Consider the following 23,370-nt stretch of genomic DNA (forward strand, 5'->3'; position numbering starts at 1 on the left):
TGTATCACATGTAGGTATTGGAAATTTCCTGCATTAGTACATCTGATGCCTCTCTTGCACACATTTATAAATGAGATATTGTGTCATTTTAATGCCCTTCCACAGCACAAACCTTTAACGACCTCATGAATAGTTAAACATGCAACTAATACAGCAGAAATACACAGAAACCACCATGCCAAATTTTATCAGCCACCCTCACTATGCTAAATGCAGCTCCCCACAACCCATGCATCATCCTTGCAACATCTGCTATTCCATTAGAGCGGCACAGGGAAGCCATGGGGGAGTGACAGCGGGAGCTGACTGTCTGGCTCTACACGTTTGGGTTCAATTCTGGAAAGACGAAAAGCAATCTCCAAGCAGGAGGCAGCGATGGGTTAGCCCATTCAAATCACTCCTTACAACCACTGCTTGCAACAAAGTCCAAGCTGAAGAATTTGCAGCAAGAATGTTCAAGAGGCACCTTACTTTCCAGTGCACCAGCATTACTATTACATTACAGATCTCACCGTGTTAATCATTAAGAGCCTGGAAATGCATGTTGAGAGAGAGGTATGACAGCAACGCATAGATATATTCACTGACATTTAATATAGTCATTTTGATTAATTATTAAATCTCTGAAACGAACTTGGTGCTTGAAACAGCTTTTCAAAGGGTCCAGTACTCCCATTAGCAAATTAACTTTACTCTGAATACTTGGTATTAGCTGCTTGGAAACAATTACATTATTTAAGACATCTGAATACATTTCTTTTAATCCACCACCCCCCAAATTGGTTTCCCCAAAACTGAGAGAGTCATTCCCTGTTCAACAGATTTACATATTTTTGGTATTCCTTATGTAACCTGACATTAAATTTTTAAATATAGTATCTTTTCAATCACTGAACCTACACTTAATTGCATCCAGTATGCCCAGGAAGAAGCATAAAGTTTGATCAAAAACACAATTCAAATTTTACATATATATATATATATATATGCATATATAAATATATGTACTCAAGCACAAATGCATGCAGATGAATATAAATTCAGGCTAGCCAATCAGTCAGTACAGGAAAATCAAAACACCAAATGTAGCTAATACTGGTTAGATGTTGGATAAGAAAAACCTCACAGCTACAAGCATTTTCTGACAGCAAACAAAGAGTAAATATATCTTGCTGACAATAAGATTGAACTATTTTTTGTTTTCTCCTCACCATGTTCAGCAAAACTTTTATTTTTCCTATAACATTTTGACATGCACTCTTCCCTAATTCTCAAGAAAGTACCAGTTAAGTGAGTAAGCGTAGCATCTGATTTGACCCCAAAAGGCTAAAAAGAGGAGCTATCGCATCACCAGTGCCTACCCGCTAACAGGGCTTTTGGGAAAGGATAAGAGGGAGAACCAGGGCTGGGCAGAGGTAGACAAAGCCACCCTGGTGCAGGACAGGTGCCTGCCTGCAGCCACAATGCAATCTTCACCCTTCACTTTGGAAGAAAAGCCAGGGAGCCCCACCAGCAACTACCACCTCCAGAACTGCAGCTGCTCAGCCTAACACTGACGCACATGGATCCTGAGCTTCAAACAGTGAGAAAAGCTAGAAAACACCCTGCTCTAGTTCTTGGCTTAACATAGCCTTCAATAGACAAGACAGGATGTGACTGAGATAGTGGAAGGAAGCTCTGGCCCTTCTGCTGAGCACTCTTCATAGCAGTCCTCCAAACCTGTTACTTAATTCCATACCATTCATCAGTCTTGAGGGTGTATGTGGCCCAGTTAGTTCAAATTCTGTCAAAACAAATCTCATTCCCTCACATTTTTTGGTATTTTGGCTTCAAAATAAATAAAGCAATAAAGCGAAAACAAGTCCACTTCATCCTCTGCAATAGTGGTGGCCCCACTGGTGGCTTAGTAAATACAAGGTTTACAACACAAAATTGCTGACATACAGGCAGCTTTAGTTCTTAGAATTATTAAAAATTAACTTGTTGATAGACTGACATTTTAATTTCATAATTCTGCATCTCCGAAGAGTTAAAGGTTATCCAAAAGCCAGAAACCTTTTTCCCAGAGTATACTCACAATACTGAGATTGACACATGCTGTTCTGTACAGAAAACAGTACACAAAGGGGGGAAAAGCCCATCTATTTGCATCCATTCACACACTTCTTAAACCCTATGCAGACAAAACTGTTCTTGGCCTTCAAAAAAAAAAAAGGGGGGGGGGGGCAACAAAAACCCACCAAACAAACAAAATCTCTCCTCCACTTCACTCTTCTTCAAGAAATGACAGGATAAGATTTGCCCTTACTATTTGACAGCAATTAGTAAATATTAGGAAAAGAAATTGCTGGTGTCCTCACATGCCAAGTGCTGTCCATCAGATCACGAGCAGCACAGAAGTACCGACCCCAGGGGACAGACAGGCAGCTTGCTGGTGGACAGGCCTGGGAGGGAGATGTCCCCAGCACAGGCAATACAGAAGAATGTCTTCATGTTGATTAAATATTTTCTTATTCCATATGGCAAGAATAGTGAACTGATTTACAGAAAGAAATCCAAAGATGTTTGAAGTGGTCAAAACCCCCCAGGATACAGGAACTTTGCCTGTTACAGAGTTTGTTCATTTTTTTCCCCCCTCAACAATTCAAACAGGCTTGCTGTGTGGAAATGCAGCTTATCTACACTTGAGAAGCAGCATAAGGGGATTTTGTACACGCTGTTCTTGCAGTAAGTTTCTGCTCAAAAGTGGGGATTCCAGAACCACGCATACACAGACACACATCTGAGTCAAAATTTCAGCATCAAGTGGGGTTTTTTTCCTTAATAATTGCTCTTGCAGAAGCTCAAAGGAAGGAGTGCCGATGCCCACCCACCTGCCCCCCCTTTCCCACAAACCAACAGGACCTTCACACAGCAAGGGCAACCACTCAGTTCTGCATTAGACTTAAATCTAACTGCAGACACAGATACCAAAGCTTTGTATGTTTGATCTCTGCACCGCTACCCTAAGCTCCAGACTTAAATGATTTATTCTATGGTGACTCTGCACCTCAGACGTCCAAAAGGTTGCAAGTGCTTCAGGTCTTTCTTTTAAAACATCTGAAGAAACAACATGAAGATTCTGTAGCAGACAGATCACTATAAACACACAGCTAATCTGCTGCTGCTTCAAATCATTTTCACCCTACCGAAAAACCTCAAGCTGTCACTCACACATGCATTTTCTACGTACATGTACAAATGTGCTTAGCTCCTGTCCAAAACTCTGTCTACAACTTCAGTATCCCCATTGGCCTCCATACCAGAGAAAGCACACATTTGTTTGCTTGCATTCCGTAATATTAATTGGCTTTCATACCGTAAACAGCAGCAGTGAGGCCTTCTCTCAAGCTCCACCTGAATCCATTTTGCTTCAAGTGAATAAAACCAAAATTAAACCAAATAAAAAAAATAAATCACTGTTTGCACTGACAGGCAATTTACCGTATTTAATACTTCCTACAATAGATCCATCTACCTCAATTCTGTTTCAGCGGAACAGCATTTTGGGGTCAGTGTTAAATAAGCCTCGCTTTTTTTCCTCTTTTCCCTCCCCTTCCTTCCCCCAGCAACATCACAATTTAAAACACCATTATTATTTCAAGTTAAAACTTTAAATTGTAAATGAAGGCTCATGTTTAAAAGATACTGGCAAGAATAATTGGCTTTTTCAAATAAAAGAAATCAGCAGCAAACTGTATTAATCAATGATTATTGAATTCTGTGCTCCAGGCTAGTGGTTCCTGTTAACAGTGATCCTTCAGACCCAGGTTTTCCACTTCAGCTTTAATGAACAAGGTTGAAATCATGCACTGAAATGAAATAATGCAGAACTAATCAACTGGCTTTGTTTCTGAAGTCTGAACAATTTCACTTGTGAATCAAAATGAAATAAAACTGCGCATGCTTACAAATTATCTTTGAGGAAGCAATCCAGGGATGCTGATCTCAGTCAAAATACCCTTTAATCTCTGCCAGGAATTGGAATATAGCACAGACACACAACACAACAAGTATCTGGAAGAAACTCTTAGAATTACTATTTTATTCTACCCTTACACACCATTTTCTTTAGCATTCACTACTACAGACCCTTGTATCTAACCTCTGCCAGTAGGACTACTCACACTAATGGAGTTACCCATATGCCCGGCATTTGCAGGATCAAATCTCCGGCTGGCCTACAGCAACATACAGCCGAGACAATATAAAACCACACAAAAAAACCCCACTGTCAACTCTACAAATCTGCTTGATAAAATAAACACCAACCAGGAAAAGTGCAATCACTGCAGACAGATTTTTGAAAGCTTTGTTTTTCCATGCAGCAGCTATAAATAAAACAAACAAATAAATCTCCCCATGCATTTTAAGATGCACAGAAAAACACATTAAAACCCAAGACCAGAGTTTCTGAATAAAACAGCTGAATTTGCAGATGCAAGAGCCTTTTGAACTTCACTTCCTCTGTTTCTTCCTCAAACAGCTTCCTATTCACATTTTTCTTGACCTAGCTTTAAGTTAAGGCATTCCCAGTGGCCTTGGGTCAAGCTCGAAGGCAGGCCATACACATCTCAAGCTCTAGTCTGTGCTAGAGCTTAGGCACATCAACAACCAGCCATCCTCCTGGTTTGCTGAGCAGCACATACAGTTCTGTTTAAATAAGTAAGTAGAAAGAGCAGCCAACAGTCTCAATACTCGTAGCTATGCTTTTTAAAAGAAAAAGCTATGCTGCAGACCATGAGCTAGGCTAGCCAGAGCTTTGAGGAACCTGGTCTAGCAGAAGGTGTCCCTGCCCACGGCAGGCAGTTGGCACTAGATGATCTTTAAGGTTTCTTCCAACCCAAACCATTCTATGACTCGAGGAGTTTTTCACTTTGTATTAATACGACACACACACACGTGTCCATCCCTTCTAGTCCAAATGTGACTAGAAAGCCCTTACTTGCAGGAGGGTTTAAATGACTGCAGATGGGATGTGTTACCTTCCTCCCTTCTCATTATGATCAGATTTTCTGACAAAACTGCAAGAAAAATCTTTCTCAGATTGCAAATTCAGGGGTACTGTGTACCACAACTGCATTTTTCAAGTACTTGAGAATGTGTGAAGAGAAAGGGGTTCTAGGCTTGTAATTCAGAAAAGTAATGAAATTTCCACTTTGGGAAAACAAAACAACCATTAAAAGAGCTCCACTCGATTGGCCAAGGCCCACGTGAAGAATTAAAGAACTAGATAAATCATGAACAGCAGTGGGGTAAAAAAAAGCCCACAGCAGGCTTAAAATAATACCAAAAGATATGTTCTCACATTTAGGTATCATCACCTAATCTCTTCCTCCACACTGTGGTCCTTGCTGCTATATTAGATAGGACTTCAAAAACTGTTGAATTTTCCAGATTCCACAAGCTGAAATTAGGAGCCTACAGGCAGATAAACAACCTTGTGATCTGGGAAGCATGGATCACTTCCAGTCACTACAGTAACCAAAAGAAAAAATCAGGACAATTCACCTATGAAACTACCACAGATTTTTACATATTGCTGGTTTCTCAGATTCTTTTTTAAGTTGTGCGTTCAAAAAATGTAAGTTGCTACCAAGAAAAGATGAACAGGAATTCTAGGAATAATTTTAACTGTTTCGAGAAGCAGTTAAAATGAGCGGAAGTGATCATGAATTACCTACTCGAAATCAAGTTAAATTTTTTTCCTTTATTGTGTATCTCCCTATATCAGTTAGCGGTAGTTTATATCTAAGGCCATAAAGCTTCTGCTACTTATCATCCATTTATTAACCACATACGACATAATCACTACATAATCAAGACTTAAAAGACACTTTAGCACAAAACAAGAAATCTCTGACCAAAACTACATTTTTCTTACCTGCAAATCCACTGACAATTTACCAGTGAGTAAAATACCAACATGCTGAAGCTGTGTTAGAATTCGTTCCAAACAATTACTTTCACAGAACTTAAAATTTGTCTTAATGAAATACTGTGAGAAAGATACAGGGCTTGAGCATCTTCTATGTATTAAAGCTATTTTCATACAACGGAGCAGTGTGTTACCTTTGGCTGCCTTCTCTACTCACACTCATGTAACCTCCTGCATAATTATGCCACCGGCACTATGTTTTTGCAAGAGACTTAAACTTCTGTCATTTTTTATGAGGAACAAAACAATCTACTGTGAATGGCCATGTGGCTGTAAAAAGCTCAATTATCTGTAAGGCACAAAGGACCACCAACTCCAGGCTGTAACTAGAACAGCCTTCAACAGTTTTGCTCAGTCTCTGGAAACAATCTGCATGACACGATCTGCCCTACAAAACCCACAGCCCATCAGATTTGTTGTAATATCCCAAGTTCAGAGTAGCAGTGAAAAAGAAAAGAAACTAGACAGGAACACTGTTTCCTACCAGGACAAGAACAAAACACAAACACTGAATTGCAGCATGCAAATCAGGTACCAATTGCAAAATTAGAACATTTCGTGCTTTCCCTATCCCTTGTGATAGATTCAGGAGTCTTGGTATTTTAACGGGATGGCTTTAAAGGGAAACCTTTCCCCTACGCTTCTGTAGCACAGGGCTGGGTACTCCCTGTCTGAATAGGCCAGCAAAGATACGCATGATGACTGGGAAAGCAAAGAGATGTTATCAAAACCCACCACATTCCTAAATATGCTTTTATTTTTGTAACTGTGTTTAGAGCATACCAAGAAAAATGTAAGCAAATCATTAATGCCCCAAGATCAAGAAAACTTCTCTCTTTTATTTTTTTTTCAGGCAGGATGCCTGCATAACTCCTCTGGAAATCTTCTGGGAAGTCAGGTGAAATACGGGTCAAGTTACAAAAGGAGCATTTCAGAGACTACTAATGTGTTACTAAATTCATAGGGATTTCAGCGAAGCAAGCAGTTCCACCATCTTACTGCACTCTAACTATTGATGAGCAGTTATAACCACCACCCTGAACAGCTCTGGTCTCTCCATTTCAGAAGTCACTCCTGTCTCCTCATATCAACAAAAGGGAATGTGTAGCATTCTCATGACAAGTCACATGACATTCTACCACCACTCAACCGAAAATACGTGCTCACAGAAAACACGTGTTCCTGCTTTCCAAATTGTAAATGCCACCAGATGTACTCATTCATTGACAACTGACCTAAGTGCTGCTGCTGCTAGCAGAGCTTTCCCACCGATCCAGGCTCTCTCCCGACTTTCTTTCACAGACACCTTCTCATTTCCCCTAAACTAGGTTGTCAGATGCAGCATCCCTGTCAGACAGCGTGGCAAACATCCCTTTTAATTTCTGAGCATTCAGCGCTAATACAGCTGACACCACAGCCTGCAGCTCCTGCCATGACCAATCTCTTGTTGACTACACAGCTTCAACTGGGCTCCTCAATGGGGTGCAGGCAGCAGTTCATAAAGGCTCTACATTATTTTCTACTCTAACCAGCAGAAAGCAAGGGCAAAAAGCCACTATCACTCTGTATTTAAAATATGTAAAATATGTGGGGTTATTGCACTTATGTGTGATACATTGTGAATCCTTTTTTTTTTTTGCCTGTTAATAGAGATGCTACCAGCTGACAGAATAGCAACAAGGTGTATTGTTGAAGGAGGAGTTTTCCCCTCTGGGAGAGGGACAGTGCTATCAAATTAACACAGACCCGAGTAGCCACCGAGCTTGTTAAACACACCCAAAGGAAGCATCTGTGAACACATTTGAAAACGCAGTTTACTGAGTTAAAACTTTACTTAGTGTCTAATTTTGATTTCACTTTCTTTTTTGCAGTTTTATTCAAACAGTAGCTCCCCCAAAGCTGTCTTTAATCTCTTTTCTCCTTTCTTTCTTCACAGTCCTTTCTTCACCATCCATCCTTTCATAAAATCACATATTACCTGAGGTTAGAAGGGCTCTTGGAAGTCCTCTAACCCGAGTCCCCAGCTCAGAAGCTGGATTTAACTTAAATAGGTAGGTCAGGGTACTTGCAGCAGCATCAGGTTAAATTCTGAGTATCCCCAAAGAAATTTCTCACTGTCCCTTCCATCCTTGTCCAACTCCATACCCAAGCATTGAGACTCTTCATAAGAACTGTAGTGACAGGACAAGGAGTAATGGGTTTAAACTTAAATAGGGCAAGTTCAGGTTAGATATAAGGAAGAAGTTCTTTACTGTGAGGGTGGTGAGGCACTGGAACAGTGGCAAATGCTCCGTCCCTGGCAGTGTTCAAGGCCAGGCTGGACAGAGCCTTGGCTGACATGGTCTAGCGTGTGGTGTTCCTGCCCATGGCAGGGGGGTTGGAACCAGATGATCTTAAGATCCTTTCCAACCCAAACCACCCTGTGATTCTATGTACACACAGGCCTTACAAGCATCAGTCCTACACCTACAAGCCTAATTTTGACACCTGGAAAACCATCTCTGATGGCCTATCTCCAGCATCTGTGTTATGCAGAAGACGTGGTGTTTGCATGCCTTACACAGAGGCATTTTATATTGTGCTTAGCAAGTAAAGAACAGGCTGGGCAAATCCAAAGGGTTCATTCTTTGCTTTCCCTCAGTGGGGCTGTAGAAGCAGATCAGCTATGTCCTCCATACCCTGAAGATTACTTGCAGGGTGGCACGATCTCATACCTCCTCTTGCACCCTGTTACTCCTGTTCAGTTTGGCTCTTCCCTTGGCTGCCTTTCCAAGGACAGTTCTCCTCAGATGTCTCTCATCATCTGTTCCACTGTGCCCAGGGACAGCCAAAAAACTGATGCCTGATTCTTCCTTCCTCTGCCCACAGTGCTCCCAGTGTCAGCACGCGGACTGTTCTAAAAACACACTGAAGTGCTATCTGAAGCGTGATCAGATGCTATGGCCACTCGCCAAAATTTACTTGTGCCCATCTTAACACCAAGGAGATTTTGCTTCATTTATATAAAGTATTATGCCCATAACGTGTCATTATGGAATTCCCACTGCATGTTAAAGCCCAAGGAACTGCTGCTCTGCATTCTCTACTACTTGCACACACACCCCATTAAAAAATCAAACTGCAAGCTGTAAGTGCCAGATTTCAGAATTCCTAGCAAGCCTCAATTCGGTCTCCTTTCACATACGCATTGCAACACAATCTTTAAATTACCTTATCTTCTAGTTTTTGGCAAGAGGACTTGGCTCAGTAATGCCCAAAACATTCACTACCTCAAAAATTACTGAAGACCTTGTTTTCCCCTCTGTGCTCAAAGTGTAATTCCATGCCTTAGCGCCCACCCAGTATTCCAGCCCTTCTTTCTGGATAGACATGAATTTCTTCCTGAGCTCTCTACGGTGCCCATCACTGCAGCATTCGAGAGCTTAGCAAACACTAATTTACTTTCATAATGTACCTGTGAAAGAGAGGTACCATCAACCTCATTTCACAGGCAGAGAACTAGAGCACAGAGAGATTATCATTGAAGGTATACAACAATTTAAAGGTTGCAGTCTGAGATACCCTATGGCTGGATTTTCAAACTAGTCACGCTTACATAATTTTTATAGATTCAAACCATACTCTCCTTGGCATACTACAGCAACTTGTGACAGACATCTCCAAATTCAAGCTCTAAGGTCAGGGAAAAAAGGGATAAGTCCCAGTGGAAAGGGTGGTGGGGAGGCCAGGCCCAATGCTGCACCAGGACTCGGTGCAGCCTCTGCCACAAGCTGAATCCATCACACGTTCCACAGCAAAAATGAGCAGGTAGTCCTTCATTAAGGACTCGTTAAAGAGAGACCACGTTAAGGTTCTATAGGCACCCTCAGTTCTATCGCCTTTTAAATTTGGAGTGTGCATTCCCTGAACTGCAACAGTCTTGCATGCTGATTTGTATACCGTTTCCTGGATTTCAGAGGGAAACTAGGAAATCCTCTGAACAAAATCGGTACTGTTCAGGTGCTTGGGTCATTGGCAGTCTGGTCATCATGGGCTCCTGTGTCCAGCCACAGCACTACTCCTGATCTTTCCTGCTGCAGAACATTAAACAGAGTTGCCTAATGATTTCCATACACGCAATGAGGATTACCAAATTTGCCTTATACAAATACTATCTACTGTAAACAGGTGTTTACATTCATGCTGATGATTACAGTTGCTGGCATGCCCTGCTGAAGAAACACAGCAATCATTCAATAAGTGTTCATAATCTAATCAGCAAGAGGCTTATACTGTTGCTTCCTTCTTTGTTTTGCTGTTTTAAGTTTTCCATTGGAACTGAAGGCTAATATTAAATCTGACACCTCAGTAGCTGCTTTTACATCTCTTTTTAATCTTTGTTCATAAAACCTGATGTTTCATTCCCTTCACAATAATCATGGGGAAAAAAGTAATCACATTACTACATGTTCATGATGTAAACTGACAAAGTCAGGATTAAAACCATAAACTTACACATCATTTCAGGAAGTACTAAGTCCAGATCTCTCCAAATTTCATTATTTGAACTTGAACACCATATATTCTAGATACACTAAATCCTCTGCCAAATTCTCTGAAACAGTGAAGGTACAACCTCATGCCAGCAGCCACTATAAAAGGAGGAAGACCCGTAACAAATACATTTCTCAAGCAGGGGCAATCAGGATCTTCAATTATTCAGTAAAGAACAGGACTAGAAAGTAAATGAAGGAAAAGTAGCACAGAAATTGTACACTCATAATTGCTAGCAGGCAGAAGTGTTTATATAGTTCATGCGAAGAATTACGTAACTCAGGTCTCATTATTTCAGTGAATTAAAATAAATAAGCTGGTTTCCCTCAAGTAACTCTAAAGCAGCGTTTTACCATCCATGCTCTGCGCTGCCCTGGGATTCTAAGGGCCACTTGCAGAAAAGCCACAAGGCTCATGTTAAAAAAGCAATCCTGTTGCTGCCAAACTTGAACTGGCTGTTGCACACTGTGCTTTAGGAGGAAAAAGTGTAAAATTTCTATGGCCTGTTTCACAGAATCACAGAATCCCAAGGGTTGGAAGGGACCTAAAAAGATCATCTAGTCCAACCCCCCGCAAGAGCAGGGTAACCTACAGTACATCACACAGGAACTTGTCCAGGCGGGCCTTGAATATCTCCAGTGTAGGAGACTCCACAACCCCCCTGGGCAACCTGTTCCAGTGCTCTATCACTCTTACAGTAAAGAAGTTCTTCCTGATGTTAACGTGGAACTTCCTATGTTCCAGTTTACACCCATTGCCCCTTGTCCTATCACTGGATATCACTGAAAAAAGCCTAGCTCCATCATCCTGACACCTACCCTTTACATATTTGTAAACATTGATGAGGTCACCCCTCAGTTTCATGTATATTGAAAATATTTCCCCCAAACCAGCACACATCTGCCTAAGAAATGCATAGCTCCAGTCCTGCAGGGGACCCCACAGCCTCATATGCCCCACTGACAGACCTGCGACTGGGTATCATGCTACTGCACAAGTAACGACACCAATATAATTATCTTTGAATATATATACAGAACATGATGTGGCTAAAGCTGCTATTCAAACAGCTTAAGCATCTACAAACACAAGCCTCATCCCAATACTTACATGCTTTTAACTACTATAAAACAGGAAAAGAATAAAATAAGATTTTCATGTATGTGTATTTCTTACAGGCTTGAGAAGACCTAAATAATTTCATGGGATGCTCAAGAGCTGTAACATTCTCCTTTTTATAACACACTCCTACTAGTTTGCTTTCTATAAAATGAGATTAATTCTTCTCTACCTCTTGGGTTCTTCTAGAAAGGATACAATGATTAACGACCATGGCAAACAAGACAGCAGTTAAACAGGATCACCTCCAAATACACAGTTCTTCGGAAGTCAAGCAGCCCTTTGCAAGAGGATGGCTGTCATGAAATACAAAACTCCACTTGATGCAACAACCAACTGTTCAACCCCCCCCCCCAAAAAAAAAAAACAACCAAAAAACCCCTAAACAAGAAAAAAAAACAAACAATCTAATATGCATGAAGATGAAAAAGCAACAGAAACAGCGCAAGGGTGCAACATCCTTATATAACGAGTGCCAGAATTTTACTCAAAAATGGAAAATGTAATTGACACCTGTACACAGGAAGTTTTAGCCTGAAGTGGCTTCAGGGACAACAGTCACTTGCTATCACTTTTTTTCATTTAGAAATCTCTAAATGGGAAAGTTGATACTGTCTGCCCTGACAGTAAAGCTCAAATGCAGCTGCCTACTCTGTCACCGCACCTGGCTTGCAATCTAACACTGGATGTTAGCACTGTGATGGCAGAGTCTCTCTGGACATGGGCATCACATCCCATTCCTGATGAACTTGTGGTTCTGGGGTTATCCAGACCTCAGGAAAAAGGTAACTTCTGGAAAACAGACAGAAATATTGAAGAAATATAATCCATTAATTAAAATCTTCATGGTCCAACAATCATGAAACAGGCATTAAGGAGAAGAAAATAAGAACCTTTAGCAAACTTTAGGCATTTTTAAAAAGATTATATCATTGTGTTTTCAAGGCCTGCCATATTCTCTGCTCAGCTGACCAAGCCTTTTTTCTTGTAGGCTGTAACAAATATATTACCTTTAGTTTCAACAAAAGCTGAGATTTTATTGTATTGAAAAGATCTGTGATAGGAGAAGAAACCCCCTCAAGCACACACACATCCAGTTAAACTGCGGACTAGTAATACACAGACTTCGTAAAATGCCAAGCAGTTGCCCCGCATTCCTCGCCCTTAAGATCAACTAACATCTCTGCAACCTGAGCTAGAGATAATCAGTGCCCTTGTCACCACACTACTCATAAAACCATTAACTGTTTTACAACTCCAATCAAATCTATGAGACTGCTGCAAACAAGAATATTTGTTATAATTTACAAAATGGAGGAAATCTTGACAAAAGCGATGCTGCTACTGACCACAGGCAAGTCATGGAAGGAAGCCTCGGTGTTTTTTCTTAGTGATATTTCAGTAGCAAGTCCTTTCCATCAATATTTAACACAGCTTTAAAACCATCCAGGGTATGAAATGTAAAGCCGTTTGTTGCTAAGATTTTGGCAGCTAAGGGATTCTCTGCGCCAGAGCATCAAGTCACGTTGGAGAGTAACACCCAAGAAGAGTTTTTCTGCTGACATCATCCCACATAGAGTATCATACGTCCAGTATTCATTCTAACTAATTATTCCCAGACTTCAGTCAACAAAGAGGAAATTTTCATCTCTGAGTTATACAAAACTTCCAGTTCTTCCTTTTTGCCCTATTTACTAGGCTAGGAGTCAAACACCTTACCTTCATTGTCCCATGATGACACAGGGAGAGAGGTGGGACAATTAATGGAAAGAGAGGAAAGATCATCACAGGCATTTTAGAGCAAATTCAAAGAGGTTGACTGTCCTGAAACTAAGGAAGTGAATGATTCTCTCCCAAGAATTGTGAAAGAATTGACAAATGGCATCACAGGGAAAACCGATACATGATTATACCACAGATCCACTATGGCAGACTGCTTTGTCTAAAATATCAACACTCTTGTCAAATAACATCCTAGCCCTTGAAAACGGATAGAAGAAAATATTTCATGAGACTCTGAGTGACTACATGGAGTGTTTTAAGGTCAGGGCTAAAAAATATGTGATCTTTTGAGTTATTTGGAGTTTACTAGTAGAATTCTTTTATCATTGGGGTTTGGAATTATTCTTTAACATTTTCATTGCATCAACAAAAAATAAAACCTTTATGCCAACAGACTATGCTGCTTACATCATGATGGGAGGAATAACTTAGAAGAACCGCCAGTGAAAACAGGGTATCTTCCAGGAGGAGATGACAGACAGAAACCAGAAGTAACACCAATTAAACAAAATGTAATACCCTCTGGACCTCCATGGGCACTCTGTGACAACCACATTTTGGGTGACTTGTGAGTTTCTAAATGGGTTGGAAGAAACCCAAACTCTCCCAAGTGTTCTGGTAATTAAAAGACTTAGCACTGAAACCAGACTGGGGTGTTGTTTTGGAGAGAGATGACCAAATCAGGCCAGGTCCCCAAAACACCTGCCTGGTCAAAACTAAGCTGAAACCTCAAAGGTCCTGGCAAAACACTCCAACTACAGCAAAACGGCATGTCATTTATGAGAGTATTCCATACATGCTATATGCATACACACATGCTACGTACATACATGCTACATGTATGTATGCATACAATGCATACATATGTGATAGCATTCCTGATGTTTGCTATCAGACTTGGTAATAATATAACAAGGGCCTTTTTCATGCCTTAGTAAAAGGAATAGGTTGAATGGCAATGTCATTATGCCACACAAGATAAACATAAGGCTTTTTGAAGTGTTTTAAACAATAAGCACCAACTTGTCTGAGTGGACTGAGTAGCAATTTCATCACCCATTACATTTGCACTGCAAAGTCTCACTGAAATCAGCATGATGCCTGCACTATTGTCAATATGCTTGTGTACCAAAATTGTTAGTTATTCTAGCATTACGTAGAACAGAGATGCTTCCAAAAGCCAGGAGAGTTGATGTTGCCTGTCAAAACAAGAATATCCATTTTAACTGCACCCAAATGGATGAAATGTCAAAGCAAAAAGTCATCTGACTCAAGAGCTGGGATCTAGTTTTTTACTCAGGGAACTTTAGGCACTCCTACACCTTTCCTCCATCCAGCTGTGTCCCAATATCACAGTGAATGTGGTCTATGACAGAGCTTCAGAGGAATAAAGACAGTGTACCTAACAGCAGGAACTACAATATCTTAGCACAGCTGGGCTGAGGACAAACTGAAGTCACCTTTTTCCTGTGATTCCCAGAGGCCTATTCTATTTTTAACTTTGTTTTCTTTCTGTTTGATAGTTTATTCTAATGTTTTTTCTGCATTTGTCCATTAATTCAGCCTCTATACAACACTCTAAGCAATACTACGAACAGATAGAAGAGAGGAACAAGCTCATGAAGTGATTGGCTCAATTTTCAAATGCACTGGCTAACTGGACATATAACTCATAAAGGACGGCAGAGGAGGGATGGATAACAATGTGGGAAGAGGAAGCTAAATCTAAAAAAGCTCCAACTGCATTCAGTTGAATGAATACCTCTGATTTCATTAACTCTGATATTCTGAAAATCATACCAATAAATATGATCTTATTCTCAAGCACACATTCTTCTAAGCATACGAATGCAGAAAAAATGGCTATTAAAAGCTCTGCAATTACTCTAAACTTGCGCTGTAAACAGCATAACACAAGACCATAATTAAACTATGAAACATTTCATTGTCCTCATTACATGAAATTCAATTTCAAGAAAGCATTTATAGTAGCACCAACAGCATCCTTCCACATTCATATATTGCTTTAAGCAGCTACCACACCTATTCAACAAAAACAGTGACACATTTAGCCAGGAAAAATGAAACAAAAGAAACACTTGAGGAGCAACTCATGTTTGATGCTCTGATCTGTGCCATATTTGGTTTAAGTAACTGTGAGAAGCTGCCAACTCCTTGTGCATCCAACTCGATGGGACTGTGCACTATTTTGACCCTTCAATTCGAGTATTGTGATCACTGTTGTAAACACCACTTCAAAATCTAACACAGATTTGTCCCATCTGAAATACTTATGACCTCCACAGGCTGAAGTGTGTACTATCCTTTTATTTTCCAAGTAGAATAAAAGCAAAAACCTATTAGGTATTTGGCTCAATCTTAGTGACATACATTAAATCAAGAGTTAATAATTTATTAATCAGCATTCAAGAAATCCTTATTACATGTGACAGTTTTTGGAAGGGTTTTGCTTTCTTACTTGAAAGACCTTCAACAACAACCAGCGAGGGAAATATTTTGACATACAGCTTTGACACCTTCCTTTGATTTACATATTAAAGCAAGAAAAAGTTATGCACTTTCACTAACATGCATCACTTTCACATTTTTCCATGCTAAGTAGATTTAAAATTTTCAGTTCTACTGTGGAAGATTTTATGTAAATATGTTCTATTACAACTGCACTACCCCCAAAATAGGTCTTTTTCTTACAAGAATTCCATCTTAACAACGTAGATAAATTATAAGATTATCAGCATGATAAATGCTCTTAAAAATGGAGAGATCAAGACTATATTAAGAAGAAACCCAGGAAACAACCAAACACCCTACATGAGTTTACTTTTGGAGACAGGCACTCATGATACACTGGGAGAAAAAGAAAATCTCTTGCTTCCTAATTTTCCACAGGATAGCAGTACTCTGGTACTGTAAGGCACAATCACATTCATTGTTGTTTTAAAACAAATGTAGGGTTCTTATGGTGTATTTCAGCAAAGTGGAAGTGAAGCCGAATGATGCAAAAAGATACTGACAGCCACTCACACAGTACAGAGCAACAAAGAAAGTGCATCAAACTTCAGCTGCTCAACAAAAGGCACAGCTTTACTGCGAAGGTCCCAAACCACCTGCCAGAACAGCAGAAACCTCTTAAAAAGGTGATTTCTGTGCATGACTGCTTTTAATGCCACCACCTTGTCCTGACAGCTCTGCACAATACCCTGGGTAGGTGCTGAGCATGGCTTCCCTCCCACCATCCCCATGGGCACCTCTGGGCACATCCCCTCCGCTGGGAGAAGCCCATAGCAGACCAGCAGCCCCGAAGCCTGACAGGTACAGGGGATGAGCCCTACCACACTGCAAGAAACAGCTCACAGACTGCACGGGGACTTCTGAGCAGATGGTTTGTTTTGGTTTCGGGCAAGCTGCTGCTGGCACGTGAGTGCAAGCAAACAAAACCCACCACTCAATTCTTCACCAGTGGTCCTGGACCTGCCCCAGGGAAGCAGCCCACTTGACTTAGTACTGAAAACACCAGGTCACAGCAGAGGCCCCGAGGACTGACTCTCCCCTAATAACAAACACTAATCATCAACTCCAACTTACAAATGACTGCTGCCTCTACAGCGCTTTAAAAAACATCCATGCAGCTTTCCAAAGGCTCTGTACAAGGGCTACCACCGCCCTATTGCTTCTCAGCACAAAGTGTTTTAACAAAAGGTTTCCAGCAGTCAGGCTCAATTAACTGCACCTGAAATCTTACCCGGGTTTGCAGACAAACCCCGTTTACTTTGAGAGCAGCCGTGCCACTTCAGCTGCTTTGTATTGTTCATCAGCAGTCACAGCCACATAAAGCCCTAACACAAACCGACGCTTTAATACTTGCATGAGGCTTAGATTCTAGCAAGAAATACTGTTTGTGTTTTCAGGGTTTAGGGTTTTAAAACATCTTAGCAGCATTATATTTCTCACAGCCACAGGAAAATGAGGTTATGCAAAATACTTACTTCGAAAATGCTCCGAGGCATAATAGTAGACATCCTCGTAGCCCTCATGGTAATCCTCCTCTGGACGGTACTTTTTGCCTTTTCTTCTTCTCGACCTTCTTATCTGCTTGACAAAGCCCAAGAAGCGCTCCATCTCCTGCCTCAGCAGCACCGGCCGGCAGCCCCCTTTGCCCTCTGTTTCACAAAGAGCTGTCCCAGCATGAATCAATCGCAAGCACCAGAGCAAAACTGCAGCCTCTGACCAGCCACTCAGGCACCATCAAAAAAACCCCTCCCTTACCTCAGCTGTGACTAGCAAGCATATTGTTTTCCCTTTAAAAATAAGAGAAAGGGGGTGGTGGACTTTATCAAATGCACCAACTACAATATTTCAACATGAAAATAGGCAAAGGAGGAAAATACTGCAGCAAAAGGAGAAAAGTCAGGATTTCAAGTGGTTATTAAACAGCAGCGGACAAAGTTGAAGAGACCTGCCTGCCAGCAAGGGGAAGCCCAGCACTGAGAGCTCCCTATCCTGTGTTTCCATCATTTGAAGAGGGGCTGGGAGGCGGGGATAGATCTTAGTCAATGGACTGAACCATATCTCAAGGCAAAACAGGTTTTCATTTGCCAGTTAAATGCTGCCCTCGTATTTACCCAGGCACAGGCTCAGGAGCCCCTTTGATTTCATTTGTTGTGAGAAGAGGAAACACGCTGATCCAATCGTGGCATCACATATGCTGGATGAATAAATAGCAAAGTGGTTTAATCCATACACACAGCCCACTCACTGGCAAGTGTGTGCTGAATGTGTTAATTGGAGCAGCAGGGAGAAAGCTCGGCAGCTGTTAAAAAATGACACATATACCCACTGGGCATTAGTATATTCTAATCACCACTAGATCTAAACATTAAAAGGCACTCTGCAGGCAGGTTTCCCATAGAGCTGGCCAGGCTATATGGCAATAGGCAAACAAAGGAAGCAACATCATAAGCACAACAACAGTCATTTAAAATCCCAGCAGAGTTTTAAAAACTTTAAAATTGAGGTACAGCAGACTATCCTTTGCACAGCATGATAGGAGGGAAAAGCCTGAAAAGCTGCTTGCTCTCTTCTCTTGCTGCATGCCTGGATCCCACACGCATTCCCTAAGATAAGGCTGGAATTTCATCCGTGTTTCTGATGAAGTTTCCTCCTGCACAAGAACAAAAGCAGTGCCTGCTTGAATCCTATCACGTTGACATCTGCCACAGGGCTTTTTTCCTGTAACAACACCCCGATGAGCCACATGAAGCCTCTAGTCCAGCAGGACCTCTCCTTGTCTGTTGGCACAAGTCAGGGATCAGTCACCTCAGTCAAACCATGTGCTGATCATGGTCACCTGCACCCATGCTCGCAGGAGATACCATTTTGCACATAATGAGCATTAGGAAGTCAGAGAATCTTCCTGTAAAACAGACTTTACAGGGTCATCATCTGGAAAATGAAGAGCATGCAGAAGGGGGGTTAGTTTCTAGTGATGCAAAGATTTCAGTGAGTCATTATCTCGCAAAGAGCCAACCAGGGTGGTGTTTTTAAAAGCACAAAAGAAGTAAAGCAAAAGCCAGGACTGCTATTTATCATCGCTTCAACACAAGTATGCAGAGAGTGCTCAGGAATGAATTGGGGTTTTCTAGTTTTGAAACACGCAGAAGTTATGAGCAGAGGTCAGCTATACCTGCTGAGGATCCAAAACAAACACACCGTGAAAGCAAGCTCTGGAACTCTTGTGGGCTTGCTCTGCCTTCCCAGTAACTTTAGAACAACATTGTCACAAAACCACACCCATTTGATCTCTAAAAGCTCAAAAAAAACACGGACACTCCTACTGAGCTCCCCGCAGGAACACAGACTCATCCTCCTTGACCTTACCAGCCCCTGCTTTTCCGCTGTGAAAATGCAGCCACCGTCACTAGCTGATGAACATCCCGAGGGCACTACCAGAATTATTTTTAGTGTAACTTGCATAAGGAGGTTATTTTTCATTACAAGCCTGGTTTTTATCACACAGCTTTCAAACTGCGAAGGGGAGAGACCTTAGAGGACTATTACAGGTATATTACCAAAAATAAAAAAGCCAGTAAAACTTTTGTATGGGTCTTTAAGAAGGGATCACTCACTGTGTGTTCTGAAGGTTTCAATTCACGTCTTTTCTGTGCTCTGCCACCAAGCAGCAGAAACATTGCATTAGTATCATGAAACATGAACACCAAACAAAGAGCCTACAGCAGAGGCAGAACTCTCTTTTCAGAGAGGGAAATGTTGTTGTGATGCTATATTTGCTGCTGTAGAGCTCTCTCCCCAACAGATGTGCAAAAAGTTATTTGTAGGTGTCAGAAACATTCATCGTGAGGCAGAAGTTTTGCAGCCATCACTGTTTCCTGAAGTTAACTTATAAAGTTCCATTCAAAATGACACAGCTACCTTTTAAAAAGGAGAAAAGGTAAAACTTCCTGGCTTTTAAACTGTCGTCTAAACGAAAGCTGAAAACTGGAACTGAACAGACACTTTGCTTTCATCAAGTAAATACACCCTTTTCCATTGCCTCTGTTGCTATATGTCCTGCTGCACTAGTAGTGGCTTCCGCTGCCCTCAGCACACCCTAAGGAGGCTTTGGCCCTTTCCACAACAAAACCAACACGGCAAATAAGCAGCCAAGGGAGCAACCAAATTATCTCAGCTAGCACATAAACACCAGATATAGTACACTGACTGCCTGACCATTTTCTAGGGAGAACCAATCTAAATTTGGGTACCTTTCCAGCTTTGGAGAGTGTGTCATTACCTTGTGCAACAGACCTTCCCTTCTCTCCCTGTGCTCACGAGGTGCATCACATACATATACAGCTAATGTAGTAAAGCAGAGAAAATGCACTGAATGGTATCATTGGTCAGTGCTCAAAGTAATGGCTCCCACCTATCTAGTATGTAAAGCGTAAAGAGCTTGAGTGGGGGCATGAGAACTTCTCAGATAAGCAGAGGGGGTTCAAGCTCTACTGCTCTTCACTGTATCCCACCAACTACTACTGTCTAAAAAAGACAGGCTCCATCTCCTTCATGGAAGGTCCAGAAGCAGGCCCATAGTTTCTAACACGGAAGCTGACAGTCATGCCAGCATGTAAATTATACACGTGTTCCCTTTAGCATGAGTGCAAACAGCAGAGAAAAACAATTTCAGCATTTTATATATATGTGTGTGTGTGTATATATATATATATATAAAACCTAGAGCATGCTGAGCTTTTGATAGGATTTTCCACACTCTAAAATATTCTGGTATTCAGGGCAATTTACAGAGAGGGAAATACCTTAACTGAGGGCAATGTTGTTATAGGTTAATAGCAGTCAGAGTATTAAATGTTCTATTAAACTATAAGGACTTCTGAACATAATTTTTGTTCATATGCATTACATACTACCTCTATGGCTTTGCTGAGAATACTGGAGACATTCATTATCTAGTCCTCATGCCATACCTGTAAATATTTTATCAAAGTCCTACTTTCAAAGGTATAAGCAGAGAATTCAGTTTCACAAACACAGTTTACTGGAGTTAGAAAAAAATAAATAAATAATCAGCTAACTACTGCTTTCCCCATTGCTCAGGACTGACCCTTCCGCAGCTTCTTCTGGTTAGCATCTCACTTCTTTGTGGAAATGAATATGGCTCTTGTAGCCTTCTGCTTGAAAAGCAATAAAAAAGCAGAAATGTAACAGATGCATACCACAGTTCCAGAAAGACACCTTGATTTTATGGCAGAAGCAGGAAAGAAACAAGCATTAGGTTTCAAATTTTTTAAATGCAAAACATCAGAGATGACAATGAGTTTCATCCCTTAATGACAAAGAGAATAAGATAATTATGCCCAGAGGGTATAAAAGTAGGTGTAGGTTGACATTCCGAAGCTCTCTCGAACTAGAGTTTAGAGAATCAATTTTCTGGCATTATAATGCCATAGCAGAAGCTGCAATGTTAAGTATGTCTCAAGCTCTTTGGCTCATCCTTTCTCCATGAATATGCCTACTTCAATAAAAGCAAGTGCTCTATTGCCATTTCCAAGGTGGCTTCTTCCTTTGAAGAAGCAAGGATTATCATGCTGTCTTCAGCATTGATTTGCATAAAACAAATTTGCCAAGTGACACCAATTAGGTAATAGTTACAGTCTCTATTCTGGTAACTACTTTAAGAAGAAGCTCCATCAAACTGGATCTGTCAGTGACTTACTGGAAAAGACTTCATGGCAGTAATAAAACTAAGACACCATTAAGGCACTGTCCTTTTCAAACAGTTGAGCTGAGGCAGAAATGCTGTTGCATCCATGGATAATTGTCTAGAAGACAGATGTCAGCATTTAAAAGCTAACTTGCCTTTGTACCTATAGCAAAGATTAGGTTTCTCGTCATGTAGAATACCTGCATTTAACATTTTATTCACACAAACTTAGCTATTATCAAGGCAAATGTTCACAGGTTTCAAAAACCTATTTTCTACAGCCCTTTTCCCAATATTTGGGGGAAGAAGTAGAAAAAACATTTTGGTATCCAAGAATAAACCACAAAGGTACTAAATATTTAACAAGGATTTCCATTTGAGTGGGCTTGCAAACATGATGCTTTGAAACCAGAGCATGTGAATGAAAAAGCTTCTCTAACGCTTTGTATCAGAAATACAGAACAGAACTGGCACCAACTATTAACAGTTCTAAGCAGGTATTTTGCATTCTGTTCATCAGCGTGTTTCAGCATTTAAAAGAAAAACATTTCCGATTTTAGAACCCTCCTGTGTCTCCCTTTGCTTCTCTGGGCATGCCCTGAATGTCTTCTGCTGGGGGAAGGACTGCTCCCACTGGGAGGCAACTGTGTAAGAGAACACACAAGGGCAGCCACAGAGACCTTCAGGTTACTCTCTTAAGGAAAAAAAAAAACCCAACACAAAAAAATAAATGCACAGTACAGACATTAAGATAACTATAAACAGCTCTTGGAGGTCGGCTGAATAGAGAAAACAGTTATTTTCCCTCCTCCCTCAAGTCCCCATAAAGATATAGCAAACCTCAAAAGGGAAAACCAGACCATTTCTTCTCTGGCTCTCTTTCAACTGAGTTTTGATCATCTGCTGTCATTCTGGAGACCAGCAATAACAGACAAAGAAACTAGTTCTCTTATTCATCTTACAGTATCATCTTGCCTGACCTTCTAGTTTTTCAAGAGCAGATGTTTGTTTACACACGGTAATTGCTCATGTTAAGGCTGCAATTTTCCACTCAAAATTTGCCCTAAATATCCTGCTGTAAAACGTGAGCTTATCAGTTTGAAAATTATCAAATGCCTGTAATTTACAATCTATTAAGCACTGTAAGAACATATGGCCCATATACACAGAAGAACTGTTGTGTACAAAGTTAACATTGTGTGTGAGAAGAAACAGCCCACCACCACCCTGAGGTACCACCTGAAAGCCCCCTGTCTGAAACAAGCTTCTGAATACAAGTTCTGTGCTCTTCTGAAGACTCCTGGAGAGGCCATCGAAAGCATAGGACGTAACTAATATTACACTGCACATCTCTCTCATTTAACAACAGAAAAATATGCAGAATAACCAGTGCACTATCTGCATGAGAACTGGATGGTGATACAATACTGTTTATCCACTACTGTTATCTTTCACATCTCATACTTTTTATATGCATAAAATTATCAAGTTTGCTCTGATTTTAATGCATTACACTCAGTTTCACAAGTCAATTGTATATTCTTGTTATTCGTTGCTCCCATTCAATCATAGACCATTGTTTTCTTCTGCTCCTGAATTAAAGAATGCAAGATTTAAGAGCTGGAGTTCAGCTTTTCTATTACCTAGCTGTAAATTAACTGGAAAATCCTTTTTATTTTAGGCCTTCTTTTTTTTTTCAAGATAAACTTGCAAGTGCCAG

The 23,370-nt window shown here is 40.8% G+C and overlaps 1 protein-coding gene across 14 annotated transcripts in view; it reads right to left on the reverse strand.

The window, feature by feature from the left end:
- Window positions 1–23,370, reverse strand: part of GRIP1 (glutamate receptor interacting protein 1) — a 334,511-nt gene that overhangs the window by 216,853 nt on the left and 94,288 nt on the right. For 4 of the 14 annotated variants that reach the window (XM_065668357.1, XM_065668365.1, XM_065668384.1 and 1 more), the window contains exon 1: window positions 17,419–17,956. The exons of 3 other annotated variants lie outside the window; for them this stretch is intronic. In XM_065668357.1, coding sequence (XP_065524429.1) covers window positions 17,419–17,551 — 133 coding nt within the window. In that variant the 5' untranslated portion in view covers window positions 17,552–17,956. Of the gene's footprint in view, window positions 1–17,017; window positions 17,039–17,418; window positions 18,036–23,370 lie in introns of those variants that run through there. 7 more of the 14 variants (XM_065668343.1, XM_065668391.1, XM_065668428.1 and 4 more) reach the window with 5 other exon arrangements.

Source organism: Lathamus discolor, chromosome 1, assembly GCF_037157495.1.
Source record: "Lathamus discolor isolate bLatDis1 chromosome 1, bLatDis1.hap1, whole genome shotgun sequence".
Classification (NCBI taxonomy): Eukaryota; Metazoa; Chordata; class Aves; order Psittaciformes; family Psittacidae; genus Lathamus; species Lathamus discolor.